The 16562-nt window shown below is 31.0% G+C and overlaps 1 protein-coding gene across 1 annotated transcript; it reads left to right on the top strand.

The window, feature by feature from the left end:
- The first annotated feature begins 19 nt into the window (after positions 1-19).
- LOC125074037 (CCAAT/enhancer-binding protein zeta) lies at positions 20-15921 on the top strand. The gene is made up of 20 exons (XM_047685216.1): positions 20-266; positions 651-759; positions 1177-1277; positions 2600-2687; positions 3023-3196; positions 3830-3939; positions 4700-4845; positions 5368-5503; positions 5828-6033; positions 6495-6765; positions 7003-7183; positions 7624-7817; positions 8118-8253; positions 8845-9021; positions 9918-10002; positions 10133-10251; positions 13109-13258; positions 14214-14282; positions 14853-14936; positions 15563-15921. The coding sequence occupies exons 1-20, from the start codon at positions 108-110 to the stop codon at positions 15880-15882; spliced, it is 3015 nt and encodes a 1004-aa protein (XP_047541172.1). The 5' UTR covers positions 20-107; the 3' UTR covers positions 15883-15921.
- The last annotated feature ends 641 nt before the right edge of the window (positions 15922-16562 follow it).

Here is a 16562-nt window from a genome sequence, read left to right as displayed (position 1 = left end):
TCATATAGACATATTATAATGTAAAACCTAATACCACATTTCACATGCTTTTATTATTGTTACGATATAATATTTAAAAATCGGCAAATGGTCGTAAATTTTAAACAATGAAGCATAAAAGGTTTGAAGAAAACATATTAGTTGACGAGGCATATACAAACTACGGCAAAGTTGACAAAAATGCAGACGAAAAGAAAGGTTATGGAATTGCTAAACATTTTGCAGAAACTTTAGAATATGCTGAAAAGAAAAAATGGTATCAACAGGTAAAAGTGTTTTCTTTAAAACATATGCTTAAAATGTTTAAATTCAAATTTCAATTGATGGAACATTTTTATGACAGCGTCTTCCGTCGTGTGACTATTTAATGTATAATATTATATATGACTAATATACTTTCAACCAAAGTAGATTTTTGAGAAGAATTAAAACCAAATTTTAAATTCCCAAATACTCACAAAAATCATGAATTTATTTGTTCTATACCTCAAGCTTCACCATACTAAAACAATCAATGTTACTTAAAAAGGCATGATATATTTTGATTAACAAAAGTAAGGGTTATTGACATTAATCCTTTATTTAGCACCAAGTCACAGAAGTAATTCTTCAACATTTCAAAACTATACTTACATGATTATTACTTTTAGTTACCTGAGGAACCATCATCAAATACAAGTCTGCCAGATGAAAAGATCGAAGAACTTAGAAAAGAAGCAAGTAGCGCTTTGCACGGAGATACATTAGCTTATGAAACCAGTAAGGATATTAATTTAAATATTTTGATAAGAATAAAAATATAATATTAAAATAGGGATCAAGCTATAGGTCGTATAACTTTTTTTTGTAACAATTAGGTAAAAAAGTTATACTGCATTGGGATTTTAGATATAGACACTTTTAAAATCTTCAATTAATCTATTACTGTATTATATTATTACAATATTAAAATTAAAAATGTATACACATTACATTAATATACATTAAGGAGTCAAGAATCTTTTTCTTTTAAAATAAAACATAATATTTACATTGAACTATATAGTCCTACTTTAATCGTATGAACAACTACAAATGTTATAAAGCATATTCTCTCAAATTACAAATCAATTTTTATTTTTTTTCTATTGACAGAATTACAGAAAAATGTAATATGGTTAAAAATTTGATTTCCAGAATCAAGCAGAAGTGGTTCTTCTGATCAACAATGGGCTCGCACTTTGCTCACAAAGGGTACAATAGGGGACAGGGTAGCTGCAGCTACTATATTAATACAGGTAATGTATACTCTATTTCAATTATAACAGGAAAAAAGCCAAATAAACTACCTATCATTCTCAACATATCATTGGTTGAGAGCTTGATTAATCTACGATATTCACTATGTATTGCGAAAAAATGGCGCTTTGAACGTAGACAAAATTGTTATCAGAATTTTGGAAGTAAAATTAAAGTGGAAATAAGTAGCTAAGTGTAATAGTTTTGTATTATAATTAAAGGTATATTAATCATAAACTCTTAATAGTACACAATATAGCTGAAATACGTAAATCTAAGGTTTGTTTATCTTTTTTCCTACTTCCATTGGAATAGGCTATAGATGTATATATTATAAATCTATACATAGTACGAAACAAAGTTGCTTTCCACCATTTTTAAAAATAGTATTGTAAACTATGCAATGGATTTTAATAAGATTCATTGATAAACGGAGTGAATCAATTGGAAGTTTTATATGTATAACACATGCATAATATACAGTTAATAAATGATAAGAATTTCTATTTTCCTAACCAGAAAAAACAAGAATTTTGCTTTTTATGTTGGTTTTTCAATCTTAATGTCCTGTCGAAGCACGACAGATAAGCTACCTTATAATGAATTTAAAACTACTAAAATCTTGTAAGCTGTTAAGTCAATCTTTTCTATATATTTAGTAAGGTTTGAATTGATTTTATAGTGGTTATATTATTTGACTAACATCTAAAAGGTGAAGCAATACAAAAGCTTGTAAAATTGTTATGTGTGAACTATTAAAACTACCATATTAATATACAAAATAAAAGTGCCCTTTCAAAAAAAGACCCTATATTTAACTATACAATTGTTTATACATATTTAAATTCACACAACTATTGTCACAACAGTTCTGATAAAATAATCATGTGTAGATTAACTGTGATACTATTTATTTTCTTAAATGTGACAAGTTTTGAGCAGTTATCTTTTAAAAGTATTTCTCTATTTCCAAAGACCCGGATCTTATTTGAAATAAAATTTTTGAATGTACTTAGTGTAGCATACCTTAAGATTATAATATTATTATATGTATATATTGTTTCAAAAAGGTTCTGAATTCTTAAATGCTTAAAATACATTTCATAAATTCAAATCAATTTTATACACTTAAACTTCACAATGAAGTGTTTTTGAATCGTCAATATTTCAACTCTACCACCGTTTCGGAAAGCAACCTCTCAAAACTCGCATAGTTGCTCTTTTCAAATACACAGATTTACAATGCTGTTTTTCACTATAATTAGTGTCTTGCGATGGAACCTGAGTCTAAAAAATGGTCAATTTTATTTCTTTGTTTCAGGATAATCCAATCCACAATTTGACAGCGTTAAGGAATCTTATAAATAATGTGAAACCAGCCAAGAAGAAGGATGGGATTGTTATAATAGGTACGGTTGGTTTAGTGTACTTATATTTGTAAGTTGATCTTCTTTGATAATGGCCGCTGTGATCAAAATGTGGACATATTTCTAATATGTAGTTTGCATCAGTTTATTGACATTTAGTTGAAAAATAAATTACAATAAACTTTCTCATCCATTTATATACTTCAGGTCAACATACCATTTATTTGACAAAAAACTATTTAATTTTATGTGTTTTGTACGTATGTTTTTTACGTTTAACTCACACTTTCCAATGCAACATTCTAATTTAAAATATATTTTTTTGGAATTCAATTATTTATTAAGCAGTTATTTTATTTTTTATGTTCGTTTTACAGATGCATTATCAGAACTCCTAATCTCAGAACTGCTCATCCCAAATGTCAAGTTGAGAACCTTTACACAGCACCCTTTAGATAAAGTGGACGAGATGACATCTGGTAACAAGCAGGCAAAACGTAACGTTTTAAAGCTCTGGTACTTCGAAGATCAGCTCAAAGAACTCTATGGAAGTAAGTCAACGACAAATTTAGCACATTAAAAATATAGAAAGCCTAAAAATGTTCCACTACTGGGTTTAGGCCATCCTTTATCTTGAGGAGATAATTAGGAATTTATTTCGCCACACTTCTCCAAAGGAGGTTCGTGGAGGTGTATGTGTAGCAAAAGTTCACCTCAAACAAGTTCAGTTTGGACACAATATTTGATATACTTTAACTGAACAATTAATTCTAGTAATAGTATTGATTGTGCATGTATATCACAACCGTGTTGTGGATTTGAATATACGATTTTCACAGTATTAAAACACCTACAGGGCAAAATTCAAAATATACTTTATTCAAGTAGACTTTAACAAGCACTTTTGAATCGTCATTTAATAATCAAAATCAAATAAAATAATAATAAGGATCGGAAAGTCGATTCTACCGAGAAGAACCAGTAAGAAACGAGCAGTCACTCTTTTTCAACATCTAAAAATACAGTTATGTTAGTTAAATATAATTATATATGTATGTCATATATAAGTGAACTCTGAATGAATCTTGAGATTGCACTAAACAAAACTTGGCAAATATAAAAACTGTACAGTAACATTGAAATTGGCTTTATATCTTAATAATAAAATATGAATATTATTTCAGCATATGTAGAGGCTTTGAATAAATTTGCACACGACTCTGTAGAAGCGAATAAAGAGAAGGCTGTCAGCGCTATGTCCTATCTTCTAATGCATCACCCGGAAAGAGAAAAGGTATAACAAAATATATTTTACACTAGAGTTAAAGAATTCAAGGATCTTACAATAAAGATGTCCTTTATACACACACATATATATAGCTTTCATTAATTTTCACATGTTTGTATGTATTGGTCTACACTATCATCTATTATATTAAATATTATTAGTTCTTAATTCAAATAAAATTATTTTATATATAAACATTGATGTTTGTATAGATTTATTAACACGAGCACCTCCTTGTAAAATTAATTATCTATACTATTATTATATATGCGAATGTATCAGTCTGTCCTGTTGCTATTTCACGGCCAAACCACTACACCGAATGAGATGATATTTGGTATGAAGCAAACATGAATTCCAAGGAAGGACATACACTACTTTTTATACTTAAAACATAATGCGAGCGAAGCTGCGCACGATAACAAGTTTTTTTAATAAAATAAAACTTAACAAATATAATCTATTTTAAATTTTTTTGCTGTCCTTACTCTCAATCGTCACATTTTTACATGGCAAAGGATTTTATACAATACCTTTTCAAATTGATTTTTTTCTGTTTAAATTGCCGCTAGATGTCACTGCAGCGCATCAACTTGCATACACTCCAACTAATTCTTATGACTATCTCACAAACAAGATATGTAAATGCCATTAAGGAGGGGAGAAAAAAAAAATCCCTTCACTATTAGTATATACACACAGACAGAGCAACTGCCGGGTTTCCAGTATAATATATGAGCAATATTCTAATAGAATTTATTTTCAGATGTTACTCATGAATATAATAAACAAGCTTGGTGATCCAAACCAAGGCGTGGCGTCTAAAGTGATCTACCATCTCTGTCAGCTGCTGTACAACCATCCGAATATGAAGAGTGTTGTTTTGATTGAAATTGAAAAAATGTTATTTAGGTAATGTACCACAATTACTATCAATCCTAATTGAACATATATAGGTCACACGATGGAAGGACTCTGTGTGGGTGTATTGAGCAATAAAGTCACAGTTGAGTGCTGGATCTACACCCTCATTCTAGTACATTCCATGAGTCCAAGGCCGAAGTCTAAGAACAAAATACTGGCATGTATCAATGCAAAACAAGAAATTTGGCTAAAGAATGTCTCGTATTAAATGATGAGTGTACAATGTCAATTTCCTTTGGGAGCTTTCGTGGGATGAATCTTAGAAAACTTAAATCTTAAACGGATATTAACGATTTAAAGCTAGTCAAATACTAATAATTTTTCACAATTTTAACCATTATTATTTAGATAAATTCATATTTAATTAAATAAAAGTAGAGATATTAATAGTAATTAATATTGGTGCATTTGTTAGCATTACTTACTTCGATTACATTTATAAGAGATCTATTACCAGCCTGTAAATTAAAGTTGCAAATGATTTAATGGTTTAATTTTTTTTGGTTTCAGAACAAACATATCACCCCGGGCTCAGTATTATGGTGTCTGTTTTTTAAATCAGTTTTATCTCGGTAAAGATGATAGCAAAATTGCTGAAAATCTGATAAGGATATATTTTTCGTTCTTCAAAGCTTCGATTAAGAAGGTCAGTTTAATATTTAATTTATTATATTAAATAATTTTAACTATGTATTTTACATGGATGTTATTACGATACCGACGTTACTATTATCGTTTTACAAAATAAGTCTCATGTTTAACTTGTCAATTTAACGAGCTGTTGAAAAATTTTTACACAACGTCCTGGAAAGCAGGCTGCGACGTCTGTTCAGCGTCCGAACCGTTCGGTCGTATGCGAGTATCATCCGATGGGATTTCCATATCTCAAATACTGTAACTCTATCCCACGGCACTCCCCGTGGGAGGGGGCGGCAGTACGCGGGGGTAACGGTGCGGGTGCGGTGCGCAGGGCGAGATCGACTCGCGGCTGATGTCGGCCATCCTGACGGGCGTGAAGCGCGCGTACCCGTTCGCGGAGCGCTCGCGGCTGGCGGCGGCCGACGAGCACGCGGACGCCGTGCACCGCCTCGTGCACCTGGCCGGCTTCGGCGTCGCCATCCACGCGCTGGCGCTGCTGCACCACACCGCCGGCCACAGCCGCGCCGCCGGCGACAGGTGCGCGAGCTTAAATTAGTCACGAGTGAGGGCGCTCTTTCCCGCGTTCAATCGATTCGTTTCTAATAAAATAAACTCAAGATATTATTTTTTTGCTGTCTCTACTCTTAGTCGCTCACTCTTGGCTTGGCTTGGCTTTATATGTGAAGTTGTAAAATTAAGATATGTCGCTTCCTTTTCTTCTAATTCTTAAGTATTATCATTTTTTTTTTGATAATAACTTACAAGTTACAACTCTGTACATAATCCCACTTTATAATATTATATTCACTTTAATTTAACGTCTTAGAACAAAACTATAATGTCAACAACATCATGCCAATTCAAAGTCAAAATCTATATGTACGTTTTAAGAGCTCTAGATTACAACCTCATTAAAAACATACAAACATGTACAGCTAATTTTAAATAAAAAAATGTTTACATGTAAAAAAAAAAGAAATATTACATATTGATTCCAGATACTACACCGCCCTGTACCGCAAGCTGACCAACGCGGATATTTTCAACACGACCCACTCGGCTCTGCTGTTCTCGCTCATATACAAGTCGCTGAAGCAGGACAGCAACATCGAGCGCGTGACGTCATTCATCAAGCGCCTGCTGCAGCTGTGTTGCTACATGACGCCCGCGCAGGCTTGTGGGATGCTGTTCTTGATATCACAGGTCTTGAAGAATAAGGAGAAGAAAGACGCTATAAAGTTGGTTTGGAGTAAGAGGGAGATAAAAGAGGTAAAATACATTTATTATTATTGAATGTTTTAATAACAGAAATACAAAGCTTCACCATTCTGGTTACTTCAGATCAATTCTGTGACCAAATTATTCTACACGTGTTGTGTTGCTATCAGATTCTTTTTTATTAAATTAAAATTAATTCAAAATTCAATTGATGAAAGTGATATAAATTGTGTGTTTTCAATGTTAGTGCTAAGAAGTATTTATTTAATATAGTAGTTTATGTTTTAGGAAATAAAAGAGGAAACAAATGATGAAAAAGAAGAAATCAAAGAAGACGCAGAGGATACAGTGACAGATATCAACGAAACAATAGATAAGACACTAGAAGAGACAGAAAAAATTGAAGAAGAGAAAGTCGAACAGAAGAAAATTGATCTTCTAAAGGGAGATAAAAAAGATCTGTTAATAGGTAAGAGTTCTGCAATAGCTATAAGTCTATTACGACCGCGGTACCCTCAGATGCTTCAAAAAAATTGATTTATTTTTTATTATTGTAACATTATATCTAAAAAGAGTAGCTAAAATCAGTAAAATATCTGGAATCAGCTTTGACGGAAGAGGGTGCGGCTCCTCTCCTGAAAGATTATAGTATAGTAAGCCTCATCAACATGAGGACAACAACAGACTTTGGTAACATGGTGCGTGAGTCGGTAGATTTTTCATGAAAGCTGATTAAACCGTCATTCAGTGTTATTTATTAATAATTTGAAAACTTTAATAACCACCGTATAACCGTTATTATTCAAGTATTTATTGGTCAATTGAGATTAATTTTAGATAATATATCAAATCTCAGACTTGAAAACATGTATGTTTGTATTTTATAATAAATTAATTCTATATTTTAAGATGACGACGAAGAAGAAACATACGTTGATCTGAAAATCGATGACCAGGGCAACATAAAGCCCAAGAAGCGTCGCTCGGCCGCAGTCACGGGCTGGTACCACGCCAGGGTTAAACCCGATGAACAGGAAGAGGAACAGGAGGAGAAAGAAGTCACAGCCAAGATACAGTTTAAGAAGACTATAAATATGGAAAAGGTAGAGTGTTTATATATTTAGATTGCATAAATTAACTAATATATTAAATTTCAAATTCTATTAGCTTGTGGTACCACCCACTCATCGTCTATTCTAAAGTATAACTATGGTCAGAAGGAGTCGTGACCATTACCGCTCATTTTTTAGCCGTAAATAAGAAATGTATCTACTGCATTTGATATGTACAAATGAATATTCTTGGGCGAGGCGTGTTTCATTTCAAAACTGTTGCTTACTAACAGCTGTGAATGTGGTCAAGCCTTTCGTTAATAATACATATTTGTATTTGACAATTTGCAGGTTATAACTGATTACAACCCCTACGCCCGCAACCCCGCTTTCTCCGGAGCTCACTGTTCAGCGTATCTGGAGCTGTTGCCACTCGCAAAACACTACCACCCCAGTGTTAAACTCTTTGCAGAAAAGTTGATGAATGGTACGATTTGTTTTATTAATATTTAGTAAAGCCTTAAGTTACAAGTTTTCCCTACAACGATAGGTTTTTATTGGGATTGGAAATAGACAATGACCCAATTTAAGTTTCATACACCATTGAACTGTTGTTCAAATTAAATATTTTTATATCCAAGTTCAAGATTCCTATAAATATTTTAAAATCGTCTTATTTTATGATTTATGATCCTAAATTGCATTGACATAGTTGAATAACAGTATTAGTATTTAATCTCCAGTTTTTAAACCGGTGATCAAAGTAAGATTAATTAATATTATTAAAATCTGAATTGTCATTGGTCGAAAGCAGCTGATGACGGAATGGGCGACCAATGAGGGTTGAGCATTGAAAATGTTTAGTAAACTGAGAAGTAATAATCGAAATAAAGCTAAATAAATGTGATTTAATGTTACGCAACGATTTTAGTGATGTAAAAGCCACAAAAATGTTAGTTTTTGACCGCGTGGACTATATGCGGCTCATAGCACAAGTTTTACGGCTAATTGAAATGTTAAAAAGGAATATTAGATATATATTTATATATGTGTATATAGATATATATTTATTTTACAGATCAAATTATACAGTACAGTGGTGACCCACTCAAAGATTTTGCCGGTATACGATTTTTGGATCGATTCGTGTTCAAGAACCCGAAGAAAAGATCGGACAGACACGACGAGGGCGATGTTAAGAAGGTCAAAGGATCCCATCCAAAGTTCGCAGTGAGGAAGAATTATACAGCGAAAGGTATTACAATATTTATCTAATTTCTTAGTTTCTAATTGTCGTCTCGGGGGGAGGGGGGCGTTAATGCATCTTGTCGCCACGCATAGTGTGACTAACAAAATACTTAGTAATATAAGTATTATACAAGCAAGTAGAGTCGTTGGTACTGCACTTGAACTCTTTCCGGTCATGCAGGGTTCCCCGTCTAGTCGGATTATAAAGTGATAAAGAGTGCACTTGTATTTGCACTTTGCGTACACATCTATCCACTATAATATAACTCGTGCAGCATCTTATTTAAAATGACAGCCGAGAGCGGAAATCGGTTAGGACATCATCACAATTACAGACACATGAGGCACGCTTAGTTCCCATTGTTGATGCCATGGTGCAATTCTTACAGTGTAATTGTTCATTGGATGTGGTAATAGCTGAAGCGTCTACACGACTGACTTTCTGTTATATAATAGTGAAAATAATTTTAATTGTGATATAAAAAAGTTTTTTATGATATAAGTAGGCGGCCCGACAAATATGCCACCTGATGATAAGTGGTCACCACCACTCATAGACATTGGCGCTTTAGGAAATAATTACTATCAGCAAAACGCCACCAACCTTGGAAACGAATGTTATGTGCCTTGTGCCTGTGAACACAACAATACTGAGTACTCCTGTTTGGCGGTAAAATATATGATGAGTTGGTGGTACTTACCGGCGGGCAGGCTTGCACAAAACCTAATTATTCCGTTCCCAATAAATAGTCTATCTAATACTAGAATATTTTTCACATCGGACTGATATTCTGAGATTAACGTGTCACAACAATCATTTTAGATTTATAAAATAGTAAAATATGATCATGACATGAGACACACTTTAAATGGAAAGGTTTAAAATGTTACATTTTTTTACAGGACTTAAAAGTATCCCAGTAAATTCATCGACATATTTAAATGAAGACGTGAAGAAGATACCCGTGGATGAGAAATTCTTATATGAGTAAGTTTTTTTAATATATTATCTGATATTATTTGTTATTGATACTTTGCTTAAAATAGTTGACTAATATTTTTTGGTGAAATTAAAAGATCTCTCTATAGGAAACTAATTATTTAATATATATCTATAGTTTCCTACAAAAGCGACGAGAAGCGAACGCTTCGGACGACGAAGACAGCGACACGGACTCCGTTACCAGCGAGGACTTTGAGAAATACTTGGACACCGTGACTGGGTCGAAGGCACAAGGTAACATGTCGATTAAAAATTAACTAAAATTACATTTAAAACTATACTATATTCCAATGACAGAAAAAGTAACGATAAACGAAACTTAGATTTGATATTCCATGGTATTAGCTAATAGTAATTCGATTATTATGTACAAGCCGCTCGCGGTAAGAGGTAAGCAAGTGTTAGGTACATTTTTCTTAAGAAAAAAAGTAACCTATGTGCCAAGTGTCATACAGATCCGTGGCGTTGAGTAACAAATACGAATCCAACCTTAACATGACAATGGCAAGAAGCCATTGGGATTGGTTATTTATATACATAATGTGTATTAGCAAGGCTTACAAACAAGTAGATCGACTGCCAGATAGTACGTGACCTCCTTCCATAGAAAACTATATATTTATCATTATGAAATTGTTTGATTTTTGAAGTTTTGGGGCTCAGTCCATCATGCTTCTCCAATTCAGTTGATGTGATTGAATATTTAGATACTAAAACACAAAACTTTTGTTAAGTTTTGAGTAAAGGAAAAGAACCAGCAAGAAACTTAGTCTGTGAGGGCTTAAGAGGACTACAAGAGCTAAGTGCCCTTGAGAATCGCACGCACACACTTACAAAATCGACAAAAACGGCAAGCCCGTGTACTAAGGGTTAAGCGAGGTAACGAGATTACGCCCAAATATTCTAATAGATGGCGTCAAACCGAGGGACGTAAGATCAATCATAAATCTCATAAAAAATAGATAGGACAACAGAATTATTTTTATTTCTTTCGATGTTAGTTAACAAATGATTATAAAATAAAACTGATTCAATTAAACTTACAATATTTTTATTTATATTTTGTATACAATAAAATAGACAGTTAGTTTTAACCTTTTTTTTCTATTATTTATATTATTATACCACAATTAGTTCTTATACTAAATATTGAAACATACCAATTTTTAACATTTTATAAAAGTTTAATGATCTATTTATATAATAAAATCGTAAGTGTTCGAAATCTGTTGTGTAGTGACCGTGGGGTAACATATAGCGTAGTATTTGTTCGATTTATTAATATTGGTTCATAAAGAAAAAATATATATTCAATTAAAAAAAAAAATCTAAATATTTACTAGAAAAAAATGTTGTCAATTCGATTTGGTTGAATCATTGATGAATGAAAGGTTAATCATAATAGGTTTAATCATAAATCTCATAAAAATAGATAGGATATTAGAATTATTTGTATTGCTTTTGACTGTTATTCGAAAATGATTAAAAAATAAAACTGATTTAATTAAACTTAAAATATTTTTATTTATATTAAGTATTACAAAAAAAAAACATTTAAAGTTAATTTTTTTTTAAATTTTTTTATTTAATTTCACTTGTATGTATTAAAGTTATTACATATGTCCTGGAATCTTGGAATAAATATTACACCCACTTTCAGCTGAAAGTTGGCTCACATATTTAATCTCGATGACAATGCACGATTCATGAATTGCTGCTATATTCAATCCAATATGGCGGACGTTACAAAAAAATTTAAATTTATGAATTACGTACAAATGACACTTCTAAATATTCTAGTTCTCTGGTTCACAACAATTACATTTTTTTTGTTACGACTTTACTTTTTTTTATTATTATTAAAATTAGTTCATACATAACTTTAATTCTTATTATAAACAATCGATAAAATTAAACTCTTACGCAATATAAATAGCTTCCGTGTTATTGTTTTCGACTTTCTTTATTCTGTAAAAAATAAATATATGTTAGTAATTACATTTTTATTAATTATAAAATTATGTATTTAAAAAATATGTATCTTAATATGTCATAGTAGTTATAATGAAAAAAAATGCTTCGGGTTCATGGGGATCGAATGTAGTCACTTGATCCCCATGAAAGTCAATTGATGTTTTCCTTCCTTTGACCAAATACTCTATCGTAATTATTAAGAATGGCTCGAAAAATCTGATTATATGCGAACTGATTGCACATTTTTCTAATAGATGTTTTCAATATTCATAATTTATAAAAAAAAAATATGTTTACTAATTAAATACTCTTACCTTTTAATATCGTTCATGTGTATGTTCGGCGCTTGATTTATATAAACGTTTTTTAGTTTTCCTCACGCGTTTCACTTTATTTCCCATATTTACACAATTAAAATTTATAACAAATAATATAATAAAAAAACAAATGCCTAATTACTACTACACTATTTTAACTTAATATATTTATTTACAAGAAAGTATAAAATTTATTATAAGAAAACATGAAACAATGAATTTACAATTAAAATTACAAAAAAATATCTCGTAACGTAATGACTGATGCGGCGAAAAGATCGACACGTCTGTATAGCATCAGGCTTCGGCCGGCATTGTCTGTACACGGCGTTTACGCACACATGCGTACGCATTTTGTTCGAAAATAAGAATATCGGATTTAAAAAAAATCTATTGATTTTACTAAAAAAGTGACACCCAGGTTAAATAGTATATTGCTTGTAGAATAATCTGACAAAAAACCAGAATTATGGAACGTATATAAGTATAGTTATTATTGATTAAAAGATCTTTTTAGAGGTAACTTTGTGATTTTTTTCTATCGTACCAAATTAATTATATCATGTTTTCAAAATAACAAATACTTAGCATGTATCCTGAAGATTATCATATATTTTTTTCATTTGGTTTACTGCATTGGATCATATACTTTTTTGCATTATAAAACTTGCATTTAGCTCATGTAGTCCCCTTAAGATAAATTATCGTGCATCACTTTAAACATATGCTGAATATTATTACATAAACAGATAATGTATGGTTATTAGTAAGGATTACTTTAAAATTTGTATCACTTTCAGAATCAGATGAAGATTTGGATTTCTTAGCGGAAATGGAAGCGGCAAAGAGGAAACGTCCCAAGAAAGGTGAACAACAAAGCGATGATGAACTCGGTGATGATGATGAGGATGATGCGGATGATATTGGTGACGATGTAGGAGTTGACGAAGGTATGATATTTATTATTAGGAACCATTTTAAAATCTATATTTGATTGCTTAAGAAATATATTCAAAATTAAAATAAACTTTATTCAAATAGCCGTTTAAAAGCGCTGTTGAATTGTAATATTACAAGATAAAATTAAATGTAATGCTACCACCGGTTTAAATGTAGATAATATCGAAAAAAAACCGAAAAAAAGTTTTAGGTAATTTTTTTTTACTTAATTACATTTAATTATACAAATAATTACATTTAAATACCTTTAATGGATATTGATAAATAGTATCTCCACGCTTTTTAATATATATCTTATAAATAATATGTTTCATTTTATTAAAATAAATATCAGCACAATGTCACAAAGAAAAAATGTCACAAAGAAAAAAACCTCGATTAATCATGTCTGTACACTGAGTTTTCACCGATTATTCTCAGGTCAGGGTGTTTTCTTTTCCGAATCGGTGGTAGTCTTTAATTTGACAACGAATAAGTAATTGTAATGCTTCTGTATTGAATAAAGATTTTTGATTTTAACAGTTATGGTATATAATTATACTCAAAATAATAATCAATATTTTTGTGGACATATATTTTAACAACATAACTGAAAATAATGGCGAATATTCTTAAGTAGGAATTTGTTGTATATTATTTTAATGTCCTTGAAAACCATGAATTAAATCTTATTGATGATTTATTGTAAAGAAAAAATGCTATTTACTCAGCAATGATTCAACAGCTTAAGAATGCACTTTTATGTTAAAAAAAATAACTTCATTGATATAAAAAATGTGTTCTCTCCCCGGACGATTCTGACGTAATTATTTATAAAGTTATTTTCAATAGTTTCGGCTGTGGAGTTTGGATGTCTAATAAAATTTACTATTTTGCTACACTAACGATTATTATTTAAGCACTTTGTTATGTTATATTTTGTACCATAGTATTTTATTATTTTAGATGGCAGCGACGGTGATTTGGACCTGTCGGGTGATGAAGATGAACCAGCATTATCGGGCGAAGATGACGGTAGTTATTTATTTCTTAGAACAAAACGTAGCGATAGATTATAGTGTCAGAATATTTCTTAAGTCTTACTTTGACACTTTGAGGTACACGTATTTCTATAAACAAATTTTCAAAATCGTATCGGACGTCAGAAAGCGGACCGAATGTTCGATTTTAACATGCCGAAAAATCTGAAACAAACACTAGACATGGAGTTTATATATTAAAACAAATCAAAGTTATTCGATACTTCATTTAAATAAATATTTAGTAGTATTGCAAAATACAACAAACCTTAGACTTGTATTTATGCACTACCGACAGTTCTTAACTAGTATCTTTAGAATTAAACAAAACAATATTCCAGTTCACTGCTTATATCCACTTTAATTTTACTTCCAACGTTCCGGAAAACGCGCTGTCATTAATAACGCATTTTTGAGTGAATTAATAATGAATATATTCGATTATTCAAGATGTCAAATGATATTGCGTCGATTCAATTTCAAAATTAGTATATATAAATACAAATAAATAGAATTAAGCCATGACTTGTTTTCACATTTTACTATATAATATTCTTTGTTGTAGAATTACTTCTTGAAGACAGTGAAGACGAAGACCACATTGATGTTCCCGGGAAGAAATCGGCTAAAAACAAATTAAAGATTAAAGGTCAGAAAATACTTTCAAATGTGATATTTAACTAATATGTTAATTTAATTTTGTATCACATATAATTAGATTAATTACGAATGCAATGCGATGAGACACACCAATTTCAATCACAGTTTTGCAGTTAAAATCAAATAATAATAATAATAATAACATACATTGCACAACAAGACACATATCATAAAACAAATGAAACAAAATAAGTATATTATGTTATTATTATTAGCCTTATAGCTAAAGAGCGATCTTCTCAAATATTTACATAGTTTATATCTAATTATATAATATCATTCAGTTTGCCCAGCGATGTGAAAGTAACAAAATTGATTATGAGCGCTTGATTGTATCCATTTCAAGACTAATACTCGTGTTGTAACAGCCATAGTTTTATAGAAAAAATATTATGCTGCCTAATTAGTTTGGTTAATTCTTTTAGGTTTTTAAAAATTTCCAAAAACAAGCATTTTGTTGACGTTTCTTATTATTTTTTATTCAAATATGTAGAAAAAAATAGATATCCAAAACTAGTTTCAAATATCTGACGGACAGATAACAACAATAAATTCATTCCAACAGGTAATTAATAATTATTTTCTTTATATGCTTATTTACTTATACTTTCGTAGGTAATGATGATCTCGGATCACTTTTCGCGTCAGCCGAAGAGTTCTCGACGCTGTTAGAAGAAACCGCAACAAATAAGAAACAAGGGTCGAGTCAAGCCGTATCGAACACGGACAATTCAAGTACAAAACAATTAGCCTGGGAAGAAAATCGTGATAAATGGATCAAGGGTTATAATAAGAAAATTCTGGGCCACAAAGGAAAGAATAAAAAATTCAATAAAAATTTCAATTCCAATAAGATGGCGGACAAGAAAAAAGGCGGGAAAAGAAAAGGCGGCAACGTTGACGCCTCCGGGGTTAAGAAGAGAAAGATGAAATAAAATCTTCAACTGTATTTTTATTACAATAAATGATAAACTATTAACAAAATTATTTTATTTTATTAACATGTAAATTTTTACGATATATCATTCTGACACCATTTTTAAAATAATGTAAAGCTCAAGCAATAAATACTAATTCGTTTGTTTGATTAATTGATTGATAATTTTAAAATATTCCATAATACTTAACTTTCTAGCTAAAAGTTAATATTTTGCAAAAACAGGAAAATAAAACTAACCTACAATATCTTATATAGAGACTCTATCAATTTGACCTTGACATATGGTTGTTTCACAGGTGGCGCTGGTCACTCGATTTATTTTCAAATTTTCGTACAAGCCATAATTAACCTTATCAAGCGCTAATAAAATTGTTTTTGCCTTGTATAAATGACACTTTGACATCTACTAACTTGTACGGTGGGCCCAACAGGTGTTGATATGAAATGTCAAAAATTGTACAAGCTATTTTTAACTTCTTCCACATATGCTAGCCATAAAAAATAAAAATAAAAATTTGTATATTTGTTTAACTTCACATAATATCATTGGTTACGTGTTGGACAAATTGTTTGTAAGCTAAATCATTTTATTAAGAATATATTTCGCTTATTTCAAGTGTTGATATCGGACAAGAAGAACAAACTTGCTGCACGCCGATCGTTTGTTTGTTGACA

The sequence above is a fragment of the Vanessa atalanta genome, chromosome 26, assembly GCF_905147765.1.
Source record: "Vanessa atalanta chromosome 26, ilVanAtal1.2, whole genome shotgun sequence".
Taxonomy (NCBI): domain Eukaryota; kingdom Metazoa; phylum Arthropoda; class Insecta; order Lepidoptera; family Nymphalidae; genus Vanessa; species Vanessa atalanta.
Note: the sequence above shows the minus strand (reverse complement) of the source record. Positions and strands in the feature narration are given on the sequence as shown.